The sequence below is a fragment of the Conger conger genome, chromosome 5 (assembly GCF_963514075.1).
Source record: "Conger conger chromosome 5, fConCon1.1, whole genome shotgun sequence".
NCBI classification, from domain to species: domain Eukaryota; kingdom Metazoa; phylum Chordata; class Actinopteri; order Anguilliformes; family Congridae; genus Conger; species Conger conger.
In genome coordinates, this window is record NC_083764.1 from 53,887,496 (window position 1) to 53,909,467 (window position 21,972).

General features: G+C 47.0%; 1 protein-coding gene across 2 annotated transcripts in view; it reads right to left on the reverse strand.

The window, feature by feature from the left end:
* Positions 1-1,115: 1,115 nt before the first annotated feature.
* uggt1 (UDP-glucose glycoprotein glucosyltransferase 1) overlaps positions 1,116-21,972 on the reverse strand; it is a 33,472-nt gene continuing 12,615 nt past the window's right edge. The window contains exons 15-40 of one of the 2 annotated variants that reach the window (XM_061243342.1): positions 21,845-21,930; positions 20,688-20,823; positions 20,060-20,191; positions 19,771-19,935; positions 18,916-19,036; positions 17,935-18,033; positions 15,194-15,288; positions 14,460-14,666; positions 13,779-13,910; positions 13,451-13,581; positions 12,303-12,398; positions 10,840-10,942; positions 10,077-10,156; positions 9,680-9,869; positions 8,982-9,140; positions 8,796-8,881; positions 7,645-7,729; positions 6,795-6,883; positions 5,901-6,005; positions 5,629-5,713; positions 5,298-5,480; positions 4,078-4,238; positions 3,659-3,773; positions 2,801-2,917; positions 1,711-1,879; positions 1,116-1,305 (exon numbers count right to left, since the gene is read on the reverse strand). In XM_061243342.1, the coding sequence (XP_061099326.1) occupies positions 1,280-1,305; positions 1,711-1,879; positions 2,801-2,917; positions 3,659-3,773; positions 4,078-4,238; positions 5,298-5,480; positions 5,629-5,713; positions 5,901-6,005; positions 6,795-6,883; positions 7,645-7,729; positions 8,796-8,881; positions 8,982-9,140; positions 9,680-9,869; positions 10,077-10,156; positions 10,840-10,942; positions 12,303-12,398; positions 13,451-13,581; positions 13,779-13,910; positions 14,460-14,666; positions 15,194-15,288; positions 17,935-18,033; positions 18,916-19,036; positions 19,771-19,935; positions 20,060-20,191; positions 20,688-20,823; positions 21,845-21,930 (3,153 nt within the window). In that variant the 3' untranslated portion in view covers positions 1,116-1,279. Of the gene's footprint in view, positions 1,306-1,710; positions 1,880-2,800; positions 2,918-3,658; positions 3,774-4,077; positions 4,239-5,297; positions 5,481-5,628; positions 5,714-5,900; positions 6,006-6,794; positions 6,884-7,644; positions 7,730-8,795; positions 8,882-8,981; positions 9,141-9,679; positions 9,870-10,076; positions 10,157-10,839; positions 10,943-12,302; positions 12,405-13,450; positions 13,582-13,778; positions 13,911-14,459; positions 14,667-15,193; positions 15,289-17,934; positions 18,034-18,915; positions 19,037-19,770; positions 19,936-20,059; positions 20,192-20,687; positions 20,824-21,844; positions 21,931-21,972 lie in introns of both variants that reach the window. The other variant, XM_061243341.1, reaches the window with a different exon arrangement.

Sequence of the window (21,972 nt, forward strand, 5' to 3'; positions counted from 1 at the left end):
TAAATTTAAAGTGCAACGATGTCAACTGATAACGTTTTTAAAAATTTGGTCTCATTCGCCAAATTTTTGGTAACTGGAACTTCTTAACCAACCAGTGACCATGACTCCTCGGTCAAACCAAGGAAGGGCAGAGTGCGCACCCTCCCCGAAAACTCATCTACCACAGGGAGAACAGTTCATCAAGGCCAGCTGCATTCCATGGAAACCTATGCAGATCCGCAAATGCGAAGTGATGGGTGAAATCAAGTCTGTGTGCCGTCATTCAGTCCAGAAGGACTTGTGCTTCGAGCAGGTGGATGGGTTCAAATGGTGGGCTTAATATAATTCTTCTCATTGTCAGTCCTTGGTCTGAACCTTGGCGAAACCCCCTGAATTTTTGGCTTTGTTTTATATCCACCCATCACAGACATGAGGGTGATCACCCTCCCTGAGACCATTTCATCTGAAGGGCCGGGGCCCAAACCCAGGATAAAAACAGGGTAAAACCTCAAGAGTCACACCCTCCCCTGCATAAGACCGAGGTCGCTACATACAGCGACAAAACGGGGGGAGGGGGACTCTTTCTACATTCTTCTGTTGTTGTAGTAGCTTCAAACACAATTCTCACCAACTCCAAGCAAGTTCACAGCCCGAGTAGGCAACAGACAGCACAAGCCACGATTTGGAAATGTAGGGTGGCGTGGGTTGAGGGGGCTGGCGATCTGGACACTTATTTGAACTGGGCCGCTGTTTACCTGCTGTAGAGATACAGGAAGTAGAAGAGGCTTGTACTTCTTAATTCACCCAATGAATTATTACCAGTCGGTTTAAATTTTTTGTCCCACTTTTGGCTTTGTTTTCTTGCTAGACTTTTGGGTGCGCACACTGACGGTAAGATACCCAAGGCGTATGTATGCACTGAAGTGCATTAGAGGGTTAAGAGGACAGGAGTGGAGAAACACACCCGCCCCCTGTCTGATTTTTACCTGCCCTCGAGAACCCTGGTTTACCCTTTTCCCTTGTATTAAACACCACCACCCCCGCCCCCTCCCTACAACACCAGCACAGCCAGCATCCCCCCCCCCCCCCCCATTCCCCCCAGAGACTACCACCTCATCTACCCCCTACCCCCCACCCCAATGTTCCGTCTCCCATAGAAAATTGGAATTTGCGTTCAGCGTCGTGTCAAGTCTTTCAGTAGGATTGTGGGCGGAGCTCCGGGAAAAGGGACGCCTTTAAAACCGCAGGGACCAACTCTTTAAACAGAGCTCAGTGTTATCTTCTCCCAGAGCGCCACAGCTTACAGCTCTGTGTGTTTCCCAGAATCTGGAGGAGGGAGAGAGAACAGTGAGAGCGTGTACTGCAGTCTCTCTCTCTCGGTGTGTACTACAGGAATGTCAATAGTCTCTCTGTACTATAGGTATATAAAGTCTCTCTCTCTCTCTGTACTATAGGTATATGAACAGTCTCTCTCTCTCTCTGTACTATAGGTATGTAAACAGTCTCTCTCTCTCTCTCTCTCTCTCTGTACTATAGGTATGTCAGTCTCTCTCTCTTTGTAATACAGGCATGTGAAACAGGTATGTGCGTAGAATGTGAACTTCAAGGTTAGGAAAATCCAAACCTTTTGTAAAATGATGACCAATGTTTGAAATATTTGTTCTCTCGCTCTCGCACGCACACGCAAACACACACAGACACACACACACACACACACACACACACACACACCTGTTTTCCCTTCATGTGTTGTGCTGTCGCCGCCGGCAACTCTGCTCTTCTCCTTCTCCTCCAGGAACTTGCTCTGGAGCCTCTTCACCTCCCGGTCGTAGTCGGACCATTCCGGAACAATGCGCACGGCCGCCTTCAGCTTGGGCTCTTTGGTCTGAGGGTTGTTACACTGCGGGGGAGACGCACGCCGGTGAAACTCACTCCATCCATCCCATACAGTTCAGGACAGGACACTGCTACTGTATTCCAGTCAGACTCACGATCCGTTTCTTCCTCAAGGATACCGCGGCGCTAGCACCTATTGTTATTCTGGTGCGTGTCTACCGAAACCGGAGGTCTTTGATAAATGCTTGTTATGCCCAATCTGACGCTTTACCTGGTTCAGCGGTGAACCGGTGCAGTGCTGGAAAATCATTGGACCCCCCTGACCCCCCCGACCCCCCAACCCACCATCAGCAGAGACATGGCAGCAACCAGCTGCAAGCTTTCACATACACGCACGGACGCGCACACACTTCTGTGTGCAGTCACACGCACACGCACACGCGCACGCGCACACGCACACGCACACACACACTTCTGTGTGCAGTCACACACACACACACACACACACACACACTTCTGTGTGCAGTCACACACGCACACACACACACACACACTTCTGTGTGCAGTCACACACACACACACACTTCTGTGTGCAGTCACACACACACACACACACTTCTGTGTGCAGTCACACACACACACGCACACACACACACACACATTTCTGTGTGCAGTCACGCACACACACACACACTTCTGTGGGCAGTCACACACACACACACACACTTCTGTGGGCAGTCACACACAGACACACACACACACTTCTGTGGGCAGTCACACACACACACACACTTCTGTGGGCAGTCGCACACGCACACATGGACACATGGACATACACACACTTCTCTATGGAGGCACACACACACACACACACACTTCTGTCCACAGTCATACATACACATACATACACTTCTGCATGCAAACACATGCAAGCAAACACACATGCACAGATACATGCACATACACTGAAGTGCCCATCACATACCAAATCAATGGTCTTGGCCTTTTTCAAGGAGGCGTTGTCACACCAGGTCTCACACCACAGCCACTCCTGAGGCAGGGACTTTATGGGCACCTGGTGGATCATGTTGTTGGGCAGATCCTGCCAGAAGAGTACAGAAACAGTCCATTAACCCTTTAAGCTGTGAGACCACAAATATATAATTACATTTTTCTAATGTAACCATAATGCATTCGTTCACGGTGAACTATGTTTGCAGCAAACGGTTTATGTTTTGAACTATTTAAAATCAATATTCCATTTAGTTCAACTTTGGTCTAACAAAGTCACCTAGCTGATTTGTTGCTTACCTATGGTTTACTTTTATGGAAAGAACCGATATTGCACTGACTAAAGTACATTATAACAGCCTCTCCGCGTTTCCCCCCCTTTTGTTCGCCTTTTGTGGCACTCTTCTAACTGTTAGCAAACGACAGCTAGCGTTTGTGCCGAACAGAAAAAAATGCTGCCGAACATTAGCTAATGTTTGCCGTCTTGAACACGTCTGGTAATTGAAAGCATTGAAGTTCTAGAACACAGATTTAGAAACATTGCAAAAAATCCTATATGGAGTCACTGACCTAGTCCAGGTTGGAGAGGCTGTTGGGGAGGTACTGACCTGGTCCAGGTTGGACAGGCTGTTGGGGAGGTACTGACCTGGTCCAGGTTGGAAAGGCTGTTGGGGAGGTACTGACCTGGTCCAGGTTGGACAGGCTGTTGGAGGTACTGACCTGGTCCAGGTTGGACAGGCTGTGGGGGAGGTACTGACCTGGTCCAGGTTGCACAGGCTGTTGGAGGTACTGACCTGGTCCAGGTTGGACAGGCTGTGGGGGAGGTACTGACCTGGTCCAGGTTGGACAGGCTGTTGGGATCTTGGCTCAGGCCCTGGTACTGTCCACGGAGCCGGTCGCCGGCTGCAATCTTCCGGAACTTTTTCAGGTCGACAACGTAGAGGGCGCTGCCGGGGGAGAGACACAATCAGAGGAGAGACCTGGAGCAGGGCGTGAGTGCGAGAGGGCCCACCGAACGCGAAATGTGCTGACAATGTTACTGGAATGTTTTGTCAACGTTAGAACATTGCCACAACATGGCAGCAACATTGTCAGAACATTTTGTGTTACCATGGGAGGCCTTGTAAGAGAAAGAGAGGTGAGCCTGAGAGTGGGGTCTAACGAAAGGCAGTTACCTGTGCGTGTGCATGTGTGTGTGTGTGTGTGTGTGTGTGTGTGTGTGTGTGTGTGTGTGTGTGTGTCTGCAGTTACCTGATATGGTACTTGCGGCCGGCCAGGTGGCTGGCCCAGTACCCCGACTTCCAGAAGCGGTATCCGTCCATCTCCCTGCGGCTCTCGCAGAAGGGGGTGTAGCCGTAAGGCGCCCCCTCCAGGTCAAAGTCTCGCAGCTCCTTCAGGTCAGTGCGTACGATCTGGGGAGAGCAAGAAATTAGGTCAAATCTGCTCTGAAATCATTTTATTCAGCATCTTCTACTCTTGCCAGCTAGCTGCCTTTCTTAATACATCAGCCTCCAATTAATCATCACCTGTCCCTTTGAATGTGCAAAACTCAAGCTGACTGAAAGAGAGCAGTGCCCATTACACATAGCAGCCTGGAGGGGGCAGTAGAGGACTACATTCACACGTCGGATTAAAACGCAGCAAGTTTCATAAAAGGTTTGATCAGCACATCTGATAACTGTGACAATTTCCACTGGCAGACCACCAGCTACCCTAGCGGAGCTGAACTCTGACCACAACAAGACCACAGCGGTGCTCTGAACATAATGTCACAAGTCATAAGAAGGAGTAAAACAAAAAAAAGCTCCAACCAAATAGTTAGGGCATATTCATAAAATGGCATCCTTTGCTAGGGTACCTCTACCAAGGCCAAATCAACAGCACATTCATTGGAAGTGTGATGTTTGTACAACCGTGACAATTTAACAGTCAGTAGGCCAGCAAAGTACAGAATTTGCAGCAATAACCCACTCTGGTGCTGAGACAAGTCACGTAAAACTGTCCGATAAGCAAAAGTGGTGAGCGAGGGTGTAGGAAATAGATGTGTGGATTATCAGTTTTCCGCTGTTGTTGGCCTGCATTCAGTCAACAACTCTTGAGACAACATAAAAATCTATGTAATTGTTACGCATTTCCTACACAAACACAATTTTAAAAAAGCCACTTCTGAACTCCTATTACTGTATACAGAAGAGTGCCAACACTAGGACTTAAAGGGTGAATCCCTGTATCCCTATAGTTTGGAGTTTGGATGGACTGTTGTGATTCCTAAGGGGTAGGTAGATGGGTCCTGTGGGGAGGGGTGAGTGCGGATACTAAGTGTGTGTTTGTGTGCGCCCGTGTGTGTGTGTGTGTGTGTGTGTGTGTGTTTATGTATATTTAATTTGGTATTTTTTGTGTTTGTGAATTGAAATAATAATAAAATAAATGGTGGATGTTGCTAGTGGCCAGACTGGGAATGGCAGCTCTACCTGGTCCGCGTCCACGAAGAGGAACTTGTCAACAGCCAGGGGGAAGAGCACGTCCAGGAAAAGGATCTTGTAGCCCCAGATGATCCTCTGCTTCTCCGTTTGCTGGTGCAGCCAGCGCGGCCACTTGTACTGGACCAGCTCGTACTGGAAGCCGTGCTCCTTGGCCATGTACGGGATGAACTCCTGCGCCAGTCGCATTATTGCGGGTGGAAGAGCAGCACAACGTTAGGAAACTGGGCTCGCAATACGTACATTACGGCTCAGTCCATTTTGAAAATCCAACTACTGAAATGGATTCTGTGCTTTACTCGATACAAGCACAACCTTTTACCTTGAATGTAGGAGACAGGTAGTTCTTCAGAAACCAGAACTTCACAGGGGTCTTTGTGTGTTTTAGTACAGAAAGCATCATTATCCTGCAAGTTAACCACAAAGAGAGGAATCAAATTCATATAGAATCCTGAAATATTTTGGCAATTGAAATATGTTGCCAGAAACGCTTATGTCTCAAACCCATTGGCAAAAATACTTGAACTACGCCTTCAAACAAACAGCCCCACAACACTAACAGGCCCAACTTTCCCTGCATCCCTTTGGTCTTACCTGAGGAACCTCTCGTACAGGTGTCCAGAAGCCAACGAGAAAATGTTGATGACATCATCCTTCTCCTGCTTGGCTTCATCAGTCTTTGTTCCCCCAGTAAATCCTCTGCAGAGAAAATAATAATAATAATAATAATAATAATAATACAGGCATTTTTTTAAAACATAGTTAACATTTAGTTGACAAACACAAATACAAATATGGACAAAACAGCCAGAAAACAATTGACCTTGCATGCTTGAATATTTGTTCTCATCTCAAGAACAAGACCTCCCGGAGTGAGCGTACACAAGAGAGTACTGGCTATTTTCTCTACTTTATGTAAGGTGTAAAATGACTCAAAAGAGGCGCAACAGAAATAACAACACTCCATGCTGCCGCCTTCTCGTTCATTTTTAATTTTCAGATTCCAAATATAATCCCTTCCTTCTATCTCTACTACTAGCTGGTCATCGTCCATTTTGAGGAAAGTACCAGTTCAGTACCACCGCCATTTGACCTTACCGCGGTGGTGGACGGTAAAAATACATTTTATCCTGGCAGAAAGTTGGTCCTACTGTTGGGGACTTCGCAGTCAATTGCTGCCTTGCCGTAATTAGCAGTGGAACAATGACATCCAGTTTCGACCTGCTGTCCAGCGGTCACTGTGCGAATGGCCCTTTAGCCTACACTTACGAGACTGGTTGTTCATGGCTATGGATACCCGATACCTTATATGAATTGCGTCTCATCAGACCAGTGTTCTGTAGTTGTTCCAGACTTTCGGTATGCACTATTTGCACGTCGCTTAGGATAAAAGCGTCTGCCAAATAAATGTAGTGTAACGTAATGACAACAACATAAGGGGAGGGCCAAAGCAAGCGAGGGTGCACTTCCTGTTTGACGCACACGCACCTGGTCAGAGAGCCCCAGAATCCCGAGTCGTTTTCAGCTGAGCCGTCGCTTAAGAGCTCCTCGTTCATTTTGTCCGGCCTTTTCTGGACCTGAAACAGAGCACAGCGAGATCCTGAGGGCACGCTCACTCCACTCTTCTCCGTTAAAGACACGCAAAAGAACATAAAACATGGCCTCCTTATTTTAATTGTTTCGGATTGCTGCGTGCTTCCATACACTTCATTGGTCACGCCGTGCGAGCTTTGGGAGTCCTGATTAAGTGTCCTCTGAACATGAGAAATACTCACTGCCTCGAGCTACACAAGGAGGACAGGTACAACATGGTGTTGCAGGGAAAGACCGAAGCTAAGGGAATGAGGCTTGTCCGTTATAACACAGTGACTCTGGGGCATAAGGCTTGCCTGTGATTTCAAATGGAGGCTGAAGCCAAGGAAAGAATACCTGCTCATTATCAAGCTGTGGAAATGAATACTCTCATTAGAACATGGCAGAAGCTGTGGACAATACACTCAACTCTTATTATCACAGAAAGAAGCTGAAGCTGTGGCTGATAACACTCGCTCAGTATTACAGTGGCAGACTAGTGTTGAATCTAATAAAATTCCTTATGTTCGGCATCGATATTCTTGAGGGAACAGGAAGGTGTCGAGAGAGGCGATAATTAAAAACTTCATAATTAGCCTTCGGCAGACTTTGCCGAGGAACGGTGAGGTAAGTGTGCGCGCACATACACGGCTCCGACTTCAAAGGAAATCTCAAAAAGAATTCAAATGTCACCGCCCGCGTGGCCGGATTTGACAAGCGACTTCCGTTGGAGGTGGTCGCCGTGGTTACGCGAGGTGGCGCATACCTTGACTTTTATGATCTTGCTCTTGAAGTTGTTCAGCACCACGATCAGGTCGTCGGCATCGCTCGGGGAGTCCGTTCCTTCGTGGCTGGCGCGGGGGCAAAGAGGGATAGAGAGACTCCTCAACGGGGTTCAAAGAGACAGTAGTGTAGCAATATGACCCCAGTTAAATAGCCCATTATGAACTAAGGCGCCCTATAGAAACTCCATAGAAAGGCCTCGGAAAACACAATGCATTTCAACTGTCATTTGCCTTCAAAAACGGTCATGTGATCAAATACAATGCTGGTTTCGTATCTGTCTGTTAAGGGACATGTAACACGGAGGGAGCATCCGCCCAAAAGGGCTTATGATTTAAAACCTGCAGTTTAAGACTGTATTTATAGATACTCTATGGTCTCGTTAGTACAACTCAATACAGTAGGTTTCTCCATCTGTACCAACTTACCACCATTTCACAGTTATATGTGAATTTCCTATTAAGGCTGATCTAAATCTACAGCAGCACTTTAGCACTGTTTAGCACTTTTATACAGTACAGTTCATGACCATGAACTTTGCCAACTGCTCTGTGTAACAACGTATGCAATTAACAATAGCAGCACCATCATAGTATCAACAGGAACAACATGAACAGCAGTGGCCATAGTATTACCATTACTATTATTCAAGCACTTCAAAAGGTAACATTTTGTGTTAAAACATTGTTACAAGACCATTGTAAATCCCTTCCTATCATTGAAAAAGGCTCACTGACATGTTGACTCACCCTATGCCTGTGTTTATAGTCCTTACATTTGGGTTTCAAAATATGCAGTTTACACATTGACACTCACCGTACCAAAACATTGTATAGCTGCACAATAATTCAAGCTCATTGGTTGAACATTGGTTCCAAGCGCCACAGCCAATGGCATTTCAATGTCAGCGCATTCACAGAGAAGGGGGAGGGATAAATAGAGTTGTGGTTTGAGGTCGTTTGTTGCTGCAATTCCTCTGAACTGTCAGAAGTCTGAAATTACCCATTGTCCCTTTCAAAAACATGTTTGTGCTTTTATGGATTTCAGAGAGCGTGGGAACCTCGTTTTAGAAGGGCTCGACTGGGGGAAACAGGACCGCAGGTTCATGAGAATAGAAAGGGGTGTAATCCACACCTGTAAACCTTGTAGATGTCATCTGACCTGCCCTTGCGCAGTTTGAGGATCCAGGCCCCGGGGTTGGCCTTCAGCTGGAAGTACCCCTGTGGGTGGAGGAGCGGAGGAGAGAGTGGAGGTGGTCACAGGGGTGGAGAATGCGGGCAGTTAAAATGGCGGGTGGATAGGAGAGGCGGGAGGTCTCACCAGGTTGGCCATGACGATGGTGTCCACGATGACGGGGTTGGAGGGGGTGCCCAGGGTGAACTGCAGGCCGCGGGGGGGCTGCCCCGTCGTGACGTCGAAGCAGTGCCCCTCCAGGAGCAGGTACTCCAGCTCGTACTCTGCAGCTACACCGCCCTCCACCTGCAGGGGAGCAGAGTCAGGAACCATGTACCACACACACCACACACTCACTTACACACACACACTCACTCACACACTCACACCGCCCTCCACCTGCAGGGGAGCAGAGTCAGGTACCATGTACCACACACACCACACACACACACACTCACACACCGCCCTCCACCTGCAGGGGAGCAGAGTCAGGCACCATGTACCACACACACCGCCCTCCACCTGCAGGGGAGCAGAGTCAGGCACCATGTACCACACACACCGCCCTCCACCTGCAGGGGAGCAGAGTCAGGCACCATGTACCACACACACACACACACACACCACCCTCCACCTGCAGGGGAGCAGAGTCAGGTACCATGTACCACACACACCACACACTCACACCGCCCTCCACCTGCAGGGGAGCAGAGTCAGGTACCATGTACCACACACACACACACACACACACACACACACACACACACACACACACAGCCCTCCAACTGCAGAGAAGCAGAGAGTGATATACTTTATACACACCCACACATACACACACACAGTACCTCCTCCAGGTAGATGTTATCCAGGTCGTAGCGCGTGCTCACAGACTCCACCATCCAGCTCTCGGGGGTGTTGAGGTTGAGGGTGAAGAGCGGGGAGTGAGGCATGTCCAGAAACGTGGCCACAGGTCCCGGGGCGAAGCTGTTATCCACCATGAAGGACACCTCCGGCTCCAGGACATACCGGTAGAAACTGAGGGCAGAGGGAGAGCACATAGCCCATTGAGAAACAGTTTCATTGAAAACTCAGACACACTGTAGTTCAGGCACAACTAAGGAGACCCGACTGGCCCTTGTAATCCCAGCCCAGCTAGGCTCCAACATGGCCGGACACGGCTACCAGCTGAGAGAAGGCAAACGCTGTCTAGCGTTGCGGTTTCCTCTTCACCGAGGCCCTTACCTTTTCAGCGGCAGGTCAGACAGCTTGGACTGGCAGTTCATGAAGACTCGAAGATTGACGTTCACAAGCTTTCTCAGGACCTGCACACAGAGAGAAGAAAACAACGCTTGGTTCCCAATTACAGAAACAGACTAGACCAGGGGTCCCCAAACTGTGGGGCGGACCCCATGTTGGGTCGCTCGATTTCAGGATGGGGTTGCCTGAAAATTTAGCAGGAGGGGTCGAGGTATATTTCCAGTATAGTTATCGCTAAAGGGTGTTGTTAGGGGTGTTGCGGGTGGGGTGTTGGGGTCGTGTAAGTTTGTGAAAATTAATTTGGGGTCACATCAGAAAAAAAAGTTTGGGAATTCCTGGACTAGCCTCCAATAACAGAAATATAGTGGCCCTCAATCGAATTAGTCACACTGACCCATAGACACACTGACCCAGCCTCCTGTAAAGGCTGGTTTATAGCCTGTCGCTCAACTAAAACTGCAGGACATCCCTGAACGTTCAAACGCATGTTCATGATCATATAAACCAAATGCCACTGCGACCAGTGACACAGTTGTTTTGCAGCGATGGCTGCCCGACGGAGTATAAACCAGCCTTTCCAGACACACGCTGGCCCCACCTCATTCGAACACAAGGGCCTCATCTTTATTTACACCAACATACCGATCCACAGACATGCACTCCAGCCACATAGAGAACAGAAGCCCGCTGGACTTGTGACACAGGGAAAGGGGAAGAAGGGAAGGGGGGGCTCGGATGTCATACTCACCAGCAGGAGGGGGGCGAGTTTCTGAGCGTCCCGAGTCACAGGGTCGACCACGGCGACCACGTCGTAGTACACGTCGCCCTCAGAGGGCCTGAGTTTGACAGCACTGCGAAAGGAACGACAGTCACCATTTCCATGGAAGACCCACACGAGAGCCAGCAAATACAGAAGAACATTCCAGACATGGGTCAAATACGAATTTGTTTTGGATTGAAATACTTTTCCACGCTTCACTGATCATGATGCCAGTGCCCAGAATCTCACCAGGATGCATGCCACTTTTAGACAGTAAGATTGTGTAAAACACAAAGTCGAAGACTGCAGCTTTCAGCATACCAACTCCTAGTCTGGGGTATTGGAACCGATTAAATACTCTCAAAAAGTGCAAACTCAGAGCGCCACGGTGGCGAATGGCTAAGGCATCGGACTTCCGTTCGATGCAGTTACACATCGAGGACCCGGTTTGCACGCGAAGAGCCCCTGAATGCCCTGGAACCACAGCCTGGGCTTGAGACAATGTGGCTTGAAGACGCGCCTTTCCGGCCGTGGGGGGGGCAGGATTGTAGCAGTGTTTCCTCAATATACACAGGTGATTGAAATAAATAAACAGGGTACAATTGGCCAAATTACAATGAGAAAAAATCTGAAACAAAACATTCTGGTCCTCCTGGTTGGCTGAATTGCTCAATTGCACCAGGAAAGATCAACCAAGCACATAAAAGTATTTGCGTATTTCACCCAGGTCTTGGTACATACAGACATTAGAGTAAATACAATAAAAAAAGCCTTCCCTTTCAAATGGGACTACCAATCATTCTTGCATTTGCCAAGGTTCCTTCTAGCCTATTGAGAGGCCAGTGAAAGGAGAGAAGGCAAAAGCGGGCGACACCAACACTAAGCCTCTCACCGGAATTTAAAATGTGACTAAGGTGTCTGAAGCACGTGTGAGACAATGTGTGGACATGGCTAAAAATAGCAGGTGAGGAAGCAGGTGAGAATCACACTGCAGCAGGGACACATGTACCTGAGGCTTTCTGCTAATCACGATGCCAGTGCCCAGAATCTCACCCGGAAGGAAGTAGACAACTTTCAGCCAGTAAGTCTATCTACGCAACTTTCGACAGAATACGTCTATGTATACAACTTTTAGCCAGCAAGATTACGCGTAAAACACTAAGTCTAAGTATGCAGCTTTCGGCATACCAACTCCACGTCTATGTACACTACTTTCAGGACTTCGTAGTAAGACAAGAATCGTCTTGGACCGGTCACAACTACAGTGTTTACAGTGTGAGTACATAGTCCAGGTTTAGACTGGAATGAATAGCACTGTAAAGTATGATATATGGTGCGCACATACAAACTCACCTGAATCCCTCAAAGTTCGGAAGCATTTAGATACATGCGTCAAAAGTGTAGGGTGAACTTCATTTCCCTGACCCAAAATGATTTTTGGGGAGGCATACCTGTATCTGTCCTCGAAGAAGGTGTACTCAATCCGGGCATCCCCTTTGGGCTGAGAGGACAGCAACGAGTCCACTTTCATCACCAGATCACTGGCCCTGTGTCTTAACACACACATACACATACACACACACACACACACACACACACACACATACACACACACACACACACACACACCGTTTCCATGGCTGACAGTGTGGGGGGTGACGCGATTATGTGACGATGATAAATGGCAGGGCTGACAGAGCTTGCGTGATGGCGGTCTAATTGCATCGAGAGTTTACCGGGAGGCTAATTAGCATGTCACTTACAGAATCTTAGCGCTCCCAGAAAAAGCTCGCAGAATGCGAAATTAATAATAGCCTTCTTATTATTTTATTTTTTTTACTTCGTTCAAACAGACTGACAGACTTCGTTAAAACTCTGTAATTACCACCAAGAATGTAGCAGTGGAAAGTTCAATGGCCTTTTCACGCCTTGACAAAAATGTGATTTCTTTACTCTAGTTGACAGGGCTTTTTACACCTTTTCATAGACAGGGCGCAGGGTATCAGATGGCGAACAGCCCAGAATACATAATACACTCCCTGTCCTCACATTCCCTCAGGGTCTCCACTTCACCAGTCAACCTAGAATATCCTGAATTTCACTCGAGTTACTCTAACAACCACTACTTATTTATGTAGAATGCATAAATGAGTATAAAGAATAATGTTCTTCCATTTGACTTCTTGATAGTAGCTGCATTTCCGGACCATTTGCTGATGTGGTTCTTTCGAGTTTCTGCAGGCCACAGTATCACTTCGGTGTTGCGAAAACTCAGTGGCCTGAATTCACTCAACAGTTGAAACCCAATATTAGTGTTTAAGCTCGCAGAAACAATTTGTTAGGGTCAGCAATGACCAAAATTAACTAGCCAAACTGTGTTTGCACCAAAAAATGTTAAGTTCCGTCTTCAGTAATTTCAAGTTGAAATAAAAGACAAATGTGGTTCGAATACACGCCACTGAGGGCCTAAGCCAGTCACGAGGGAAACAGCACCTTCTGTTTCATAAGATCTGAGTCATAAGATCAGCATCCGTTTCCAAGTTTGCCAGTGTTGTGTTTGGGGAGTGTTCAAAGTGAAACGCAGTCACGCTTAGCCTACCTGTCCTCATCCACACCCAGCTGCTGGACGCTGTTCTTGATCCGCTCTCCGGACGTCTTCATGATGATGCTCTCCAGCAGCAGGAAGTCATCCTGGTTGAAGACCTCCCCTTCCTCCAGAGGGCCAATTATCTGCAAGGGGGAGGAGGCACAGATTCCAGCATGTCAATGTCGAGCTGCTAGCGGAATCGGAGAGAAGCCTCATTTAGAGGTCCACACGTCAGGCTGCCTTGGGTTTGTTTTGTATGAAGCCTGCCGGGTTGGTTTGTCCATCTGTCCAGATAGCACGTCCGTCTTTCTGTCAGTGTGCGAGTGCAATGCGCTCTTACCCGCCCATTGCTGATGATAGCTCTCTGGCCTTTCTTGAGCTTCAGGACGTCGCGGCAATAAGCCGCGTGAGTCAGCAGGAAGTCCACCTTAGGCGATTTGTACACACTGTTGAACAGCTGGATGTCCATCCCCTGGGAAAACGAACCAACCACAACAAAGCATTCAGAAGATGCCTTTTCAATGTCGACACTATATCTCCTAAGCCCAGTTTTCACCAAACAGGCAAGATGAGACGAAACAAGACTAGAGAAATCTCGGAACATCTGCCGAAAACGTCTGCGAGTAGGACTAGGCAGTCCACACCAAAGGGCCGAGTAAACAAATGAACGACTGTTTCCATGACGACCCGAGTTAACTGTAACGTTAAATCATGAATTGTTCTAAAACGCCGTGCTTAAGACTTGACATGCTCAGTTTTCAAAATGCCAGCTGTCGAGAGCCGACGTTCTAAAACTGGACAGTTTACACTGATAAAATTTTCTTCTAAAGACGTTCTAAAACTCTCATCACATCTCGTCTGTTAGGTGGAGACTGGGCTTAAGAGCGAATGCACGAATCGGTAGTTCCTCCACCTCAGTAGACCTCTAAAATAGCGGAGGGATTTTGCTTGAGGTTGGGTAGAGAGTGTCGGGTGACAGAACAACCATGCTAAGCGGTGCGGTTATCTCAGTCCTGCTCACCCCGACGGCAAACTCAGTGACGTCAACCCCCGAGGCGAGCGCGCTGGCCGTCTCCTCCTTCGCCAGTTTGGTGGCGAAGTTCTTGGCGTTGTTGGGTGACTGCGTCCGAAAGGCTGACCAGATGGCCCGGGCGATTTGGCTGGTCTCGTTGGACAGGCTCTCAGTTGGATTATTGATCAGGCCAAGGCGGACGTTGTTACTGGTTTTCTGTTAAGAGGGGAGGGTGAAGACTACATTACCATTTCATTAAATTCCATACCATCATTCCCTTTATTATTGTCTCTTCATTGTCAATTTAAATGTTTTCACTTTATTATCAATTACTTTCACAACCCATGTCCCTCCTTTCATGTAATTGGATGTGCTAAATGATAAAGTTATTTAACACAAACACGCAGGTCCATGCATTTTTCCACCCACTGATTTTTTTGGTCCACACAACAGAGAGTATTTGTGCATAGCTTCCAAGTAATTAAAGGATCAAGCGGACAGCAACAGCTAAATATACAATTAGTGTCCTTGAGCAAGACACCTAACCCCCAATTGAGCTGATTGCAAGGCAGCCTATCGCCGTTGGTGTGTGAGAGCGCGTGAGTGTGTATGTGTGAATGAGCGCATAAAGCGCTTTGTATAAAAGAGCTACATAAATGCAGACTATTTACAATGATGAAATATACAATTGTGACTAACACACCAATGACCATTTATCAAACAACTCAGAATTCCCATCGTACCATGTGCCTGATGGCGTCATACAGAAGCTGCCGGCCTGAAGGCTGGTCGTAATCTCCCACGACCCAGAAGGTGACTGGACGGATGTAGGCGTCGTCTGCAAATAACAGGAAGAAAACAATGCTCTGTGTGTTATAGCTGAAACGAAGGAGAGCCGGAGACCCAGGACACAAGACTGTTCCACTTGGAGCATCCATGCAGTCATAGCAAATGGGCGTCACTTCATGCAACGTTACATTTGCGTTTAATGTACCACAGGACCTCAGAGGGTGCTGCTGGGGGGGGGCTCCTCCAGTTAGGACATCGCTCAATTGCAGGGAACATCACCTCTGGCCCTCAAATCCAAACCTACCCATGGCTTTCTTTTCTCCCGGGTAATAAGTGCAACCGACTGGTCTTCACACCCGACTCCCAGGTAAAGGGAGGTGGAAAAGCAGCAGTTCTCGGCCCTCAAGGTCTCCCTGCTTTAGTGCATGAGCGGGCTCCATGGTCTGGTAGCACAACCCTGCCAGTGCAGTCTGTGGTCAACAGCCACATAGGGTGATGCTAAATTTGCACTAGCTTCACCCAGGGACAGAAGGCTTTCAGTCAGCCAGGATGATGCCTTCCCCATCAGTAGAGCTGGGCGATATAGCCAAAGTGGTAAGCGCAGTAACAACTACCTTCTTTCAGTCTATTTTTATTTTTTATTCAATCACACCTGATGCGGTAGCACACCTATTTTTTATTCAATCACACTATTTTTTATTCAATCACACCTGATGCGGTAGCACACCTATTTTTTATTCAATCACACTATTTTTTATTCAATAACACCTGATGCGGTAGCACACCTATTTTTTATTCAATCACACCTGATGCGGTAGCACACCTATTTTTTATTCAATCACACTATTTTTTATTCAATAACACCTGATGCGGTAGCACACCTATTTTTTATTCAATTACACTATTTTTTATTCAATCACACCTGATGCGGTAGCACACCTACTTTTTATTCAATCACACCTGATGCGGTAGCACACCTATTTTTTATTCAATCACACCTGATGCGGTAGCACACCTATTTTTTATTCAATCACACCTGATGCGGTAGCACACCACACAATATTCGATAGCTATATCGGGCAGCACTATCATTCAGTAGCGACACTGACCGGCGGTCAGCCTGTTGAGCTGCCTATGAAGTGTTACGCAGGTGTATCTGGACTTGCAACTTGTGGCGTATTATGAGCCAATTCCTGACATCACGTCCTAAGAAGAAGAGCACATGCTTGCCTCCAATCTAGGGGTGTCAAACTCCAGGCCTGGAGGGCAGCAGTGTCTGTTTTCGGTGTGTTTCAGCATTAATGATTCATTTAAATCATTGATTCGCAAAAAGAGTACACACTCCTTGTTCTCAATTCCTTAATTGACAAAGGAAACCACAAACGTCATCTCATTTCGCAGCACTAAGTTTATGATGATCAAAGCAGCAGTTATCAGGATTTCATTATTAGATGCATAACCTTATTTCTATGTTGACTTTTCAAACAAAACATTTACTTCTCAGTGGTACACGAGTGATAATAAGGCACTTTAGAAGCTGCCCTGTCAGTTTGCAATTCTAGAGGTTCACATCTCTGCTATTCTAAGGTTGTCAACTCCTGACATTTAGTCTCTCTCTCTGTCCTCAGAGGTCTTAATCTTCGCTCCTGGTAAAGTAAGAGATGATCACGCAGCTCAAATCGGCACAAGCCCAAATCACACGGATCAGAGAACCCCAGCGGCGTCAGTTTCCGAGGCACGCCGATACCTGCGCGTTGCCGGGCAGCGACACCAGAGATCTCATGTTTTAGGAGCTTTGTCCTCGCAGAGAACAGCCGGCTCTTCTACGGCCAATCAACGGACGTAAAATATAGGCCAGGCACGCCGGCAGAAATCTGATTGGGTCAAGGATGACGACCCACCAGTTGCTCCCTCTTCGGACATTAAAACCCACCCGTGGTGTTGGCACCTCAGACTTGCATGCACACACATGCAGGCAAACGATGTTTGAAAGTATGTGTGTTAGTGAATGACATAAGAAAGTGGAAGCAATCGAACAAACAGAATTGAGATAAAGGTTAAAAAATGGTCCGATCAATGGGTACAAGCACGAAAGAGGCTGACTAAGTTACCGTGGGTGTCCCTAGTGGCCATTCCTGGAACAGCAAAGAAGCGATCACCATAATGGGCAGAGAAAAGTGGATAAAAAGAAAAGGAAACATTAAACCAAAGGGATCAGTTAAAGGGAAGAATAAGACAGTCAGAAGGCAGGAAGAACGTGACTACCAAACATGACCATACAAACAAAGGGTTTGAATACACATTTAGAACCTGTTGGTTCTCAGTCGAACTTTCAACAAATTTGCCTCGATTGGGTTGTGAATCAAAATTTCCCCCGATATCTCTACAATGACTCTACAATTTGCTTTCAGATGCTTTTGTGAAAATGAAAAAATGATCAATTCAACAAATACCAGGTACAAGCACTACAATCTATGAAGCCCCAAAAGGGGGTGGCAAACATTTTGTTTCCTTCCATTTTGTAAAATTTGGTTCACCGCACAGCGCCCATCAATCTGGAATTCACCATCTCATAGCTGCAAAGGGATATATATGTATCCAGAGGTTCATCCGTTCGAGTACACAACACCAAAGTGTCCAATAAGCTGGGCCACATCTACTGGACACTGGGAGTTGTTGACTGCTGTCTTTTTACCTTTCTTTGTCATGTAGTCCATACTGTTCGCAACAGCCGTGTTCTTCTCTTTGGTGTCCAGGAAGAGGAAGCGAGCATATTCGTCAATGAAGTGGTTGTCTGCAATTGAGGCCAAGAAGTAATTTATGCAACTGCCGATTCGGCCCATAATTCCACAGCCTGATGTTACATGTCGCTGTAAATGTCAACAGTTAATAAAGCTCAACTTGAAGCCTGACAGCGGGCAGTGCTATACAGAAAGCATCTGCTACAGCAGACTTTAGATTAACTACAAAATGAACAAAAAACATTCAATGTTTTCACCCAATTGTTATCCAGGTGTAGAATTGAAAGCTGGCGAGGTTAAAGAGACCCACATTAAAAAATAAGGATTTGCTGAAACAATATTGAACAAGCAACATCCATTTCTATATTGAATACAGCTTTCCCCACTGCCTTGCACCCAGCAGTTGAATTTAATCAATGCCCGGGTTTCCATTTTGACTAAATTACAAAGAACATTACATGTCATTTACAGATGACAGTTTGATAAAAAAGAAAAAAAAGAAAATCATTTTCGAAGTACTTCCGCACTTTCAATGGAAAACTGAGGAAATGGGCCTTGTATATTATTCAGAACATGGTTATTTCCCCCTCTTTGTAAATTAAGAGATATAAATAAAATGCCAGCTGCATTTAGCCTGAAATCTAAAGCCTGAGAGATCTGTACTCTCTAGAGCCCGGGCCCAATACAAAGCAGTTTCATATAAATATGCAATTCATAATGAAATGAAATCTTTTTTTATGAGAGTGCACAGTAATTTGTGGCTGGTGGGGGTGATGTAATGGCTTCTTTGTTGCCAAAGAATAAGACACAAGGGAAATTTAATTAGGAAAATGTACCGAGAGAAGACAATGGGTTCTCCCTTCCCCTGAGTGGATACAAGAATGGAGACTGAGCTGAGCTGGTCTAAACCGGACCAAACCGGCCACCGTACTCACTTGTGTGGGAGAGGTCCAGATAGTTCCTGCTTGTAGACAGGATCCTGGAGTTGATTCTAGGCACCACGTTGGCCTGGTTCATGATGAAATCCACCACGTCCTGGTCACTGCTCAGCTCGCCCTGTGGGAAGCAAGGTTCAGCTAAGTGGTCATGGAAGGCATGCGGTCCAGAGAGATATATATCCACAAAAACAGAAATGGAGCCTCAGACATCCATTACATTTATTAAATTGAGCCTTGGCTAGTGTACCTGGTGATGTCTATGAACTATTTTCATATTTTCCCAGCAGGTACGGTGATGTTTTTTTATGGTTTTTTTTGTTTTGTTTTGTTTATATGAAATCCTGAAGGAGACCAAGCTATTATACTTTCCACTACAAGAAGATCTGGCATTGGACTCTTGCAGCACATTAGCGATTTACAGTTCAAGTAATCAGTGGTGTATATTTAAAGGGCTACCAATCACAAGTGAGTGTTCATCCACCAGCTCTCCCGTTTAGAAATAACATATTCACATTAAAAGGAAATATTATTTTTCTCTAGTTTTGAAAAAGTGAGTCAAAGCCTTTTACTTTTGGCTTAATAAGCAATGTAGATCAAGGCCATCAGACAAGTTCTAGAGGGCCACAATATCCACAGGCGTTGGGTGCTTTTAGTACTTAAGTGATAAAGTCAGTGACTGGCAAGCCTCCACACCTAATTTCCAAGGCCACATTCGGCTGCAAACAACCTGCTCTCCAACGACTCAAACTAAACACCTCTGCTGTAGAAAAAAGTAGCAAAAAAAGTTACTATGAGAATCTTTACAAAGTTGTTTTGCTGTATTTTTTCAGTAAGTGTGAGAGGGTAAATCACCAGGTACACAGCACGCTGAAAGAAGCTGGTGGTCTCCAGGATCTTGTGCATGGTGACGGTCTCCAGCTCGTCTGGGTCCAGCTGGTCCCTCTGGTATGGCATGCCATTGTACAGCACCACCGGCAGAGGGCCCACCCCCGTCTGCTCGTAATAACTCCTCCCTTCCTGAGAAGGCAGCAGAGAGCGCAAGCTGTGAACATAGCTCAGTAAACTGAACTCCAACAAGCTCTTTTTTTCTACCATTTTGCGACTAAATGGACCATTTCAGAGTGAGGGCGGTCAAGCTCACCTTTCGGTTTTTGTCGTAGGCCGAGTCCGCCCCCAGAATGCTGCTCAGTTCCACGTAAGGGTACCTCTTCTCCAGCACACTCACCACGTGCTCCACCTTCAGCTTTCCTCCGCTTGGGACCCTGTTAAACATCTGCCAACAAGAGAAACCCCACAGTGACACCGCTGTGATCCCTGAGAGACCCCGGGAACCGGCCGAAACAAGAACCTGAGGGTCTGAACGGCCTGTCCTTATTACCTAACATTCTTATGTTCCCATTAGATCTGGGTCAAATACGCAACCGTTTTGGATTCAAATACTTTTCTACACTTTAAGGAGCTTGTCTGGCGTATTGGAAGCAATGGAATGCTCTCAAAGTGCAAACGCCCACCACGTTTTTGAATCCAGAATAATTACGCATTTGAACCAGGTCTGGTTCTCCTCTACCTGTATGTAAAGTACTGCATCCATGAGTTACCTAACATTGTTTCATTACAGAATATCGCACATTGGCTAGTCCCGTAATTGGTCAAAGACTGGTGGTTGGCTTGGCTGGGCAGCCCTCCAGCGATGTGCACAAGCGTAATTGGCACATGGTTTAGCTCACAAAGGTGAACAGCGGGAGGTGCAAAAAAAACCTTTGACGTACCGATATGATGGCATCGAAAGCGTGCTGGTTGTCCACATCATCAGCGACGTAGTTGAACACCCGCTGCAAGGCCACGCCCACGTCGTCCATCCCGTCGACGTCGTCGGCGTCGGAGACCACGAACACCACGCCGATCCTGCAGATGGACCGTCGGGAATGCGTTTACATAGGGGAGGAGGGCGGCCGGACTCCGAGGTGAGTCACGGCTATTTCCGTCAACCGGGAATTGGAAGGACATCTGAGCATTTGGTTCACACGTCCTCAAGAGCAGTTGGACGCCTCGGATGATTCAAGTGATGGCCAATTTTAACTTTTGACAGTTTATCTTTGACAAGGAGAAGATAGATTGAGGATGACTCATTGCTAGATGGACCACCGCAGCTAATCCGTTCGCCTGGCGCGATGCTGTTAAACCTAACGAATGAGCAATCTTGGGTTTGTGTAGTTCTTCCTCCGTTTGCTTTTTTTACAGGTTATTACAGTACTGCCCTGAGGGCTTGTGTGACAGCAGATGGATGTGCAGCAGCTAATGTGAGGCAGGAAACCTATGACAGCTGATAGGTGTATAACAGCTAAGCAGTGAAAGACGGATGAGTAAGAGGCAATGAAAGTAGAAGGAGGTACAGGCAATTGATGCAGAGCAAAAATGGATACGGAACAGGAGCTGGATGAGGAACAGGCTATGAGCTGTAGGAGCCGGAACAGGTGCAGTGAGTAACGGATGAGTAAAAGGCAAAGAATGTGGACGATGTGGTGGAACAGGAGCTAAATGAGGAAATGCAGATGTGGAGAATGAGCTGGATGAAAAACAGGCTATGCACGCGGAACAGGAGCTGGATGAAAAACAGTCTATGCACGCAGAACAGGAGCTGGATGAAAAACAGGCTATGCACGCAGAACAGGAGCTGGATGAGGAACAGGCTATGTGCTGTAGGAGCTGGAACAGGTGCAGTGAGTAAGGGATGAGTAAAAGGCAATGAATGAGGACAATGTGCTGGGTGTGGAACAGGCTATGTATGCGGAACAGGAGCTGGATGTGGAAGAGGCATAGAACCAGGAATATATGCTCCACCTTGAACACACAATGGATGAGGAAGCTGGTGAGTCATGAGGAAGAGGCGACGGGCAGCAGGGGAAAAGATGCAGACGACACTCACCTGAGTGGAATATTGTTGCTGAAGAACATCTCAGCCACACTCAGCAGCTCTGCTGTGTTCTCATGGGCGGGGTCAACGATGACCACCTGAAACACAGTGAGATCAAACTTATATCACCAATGCCTATA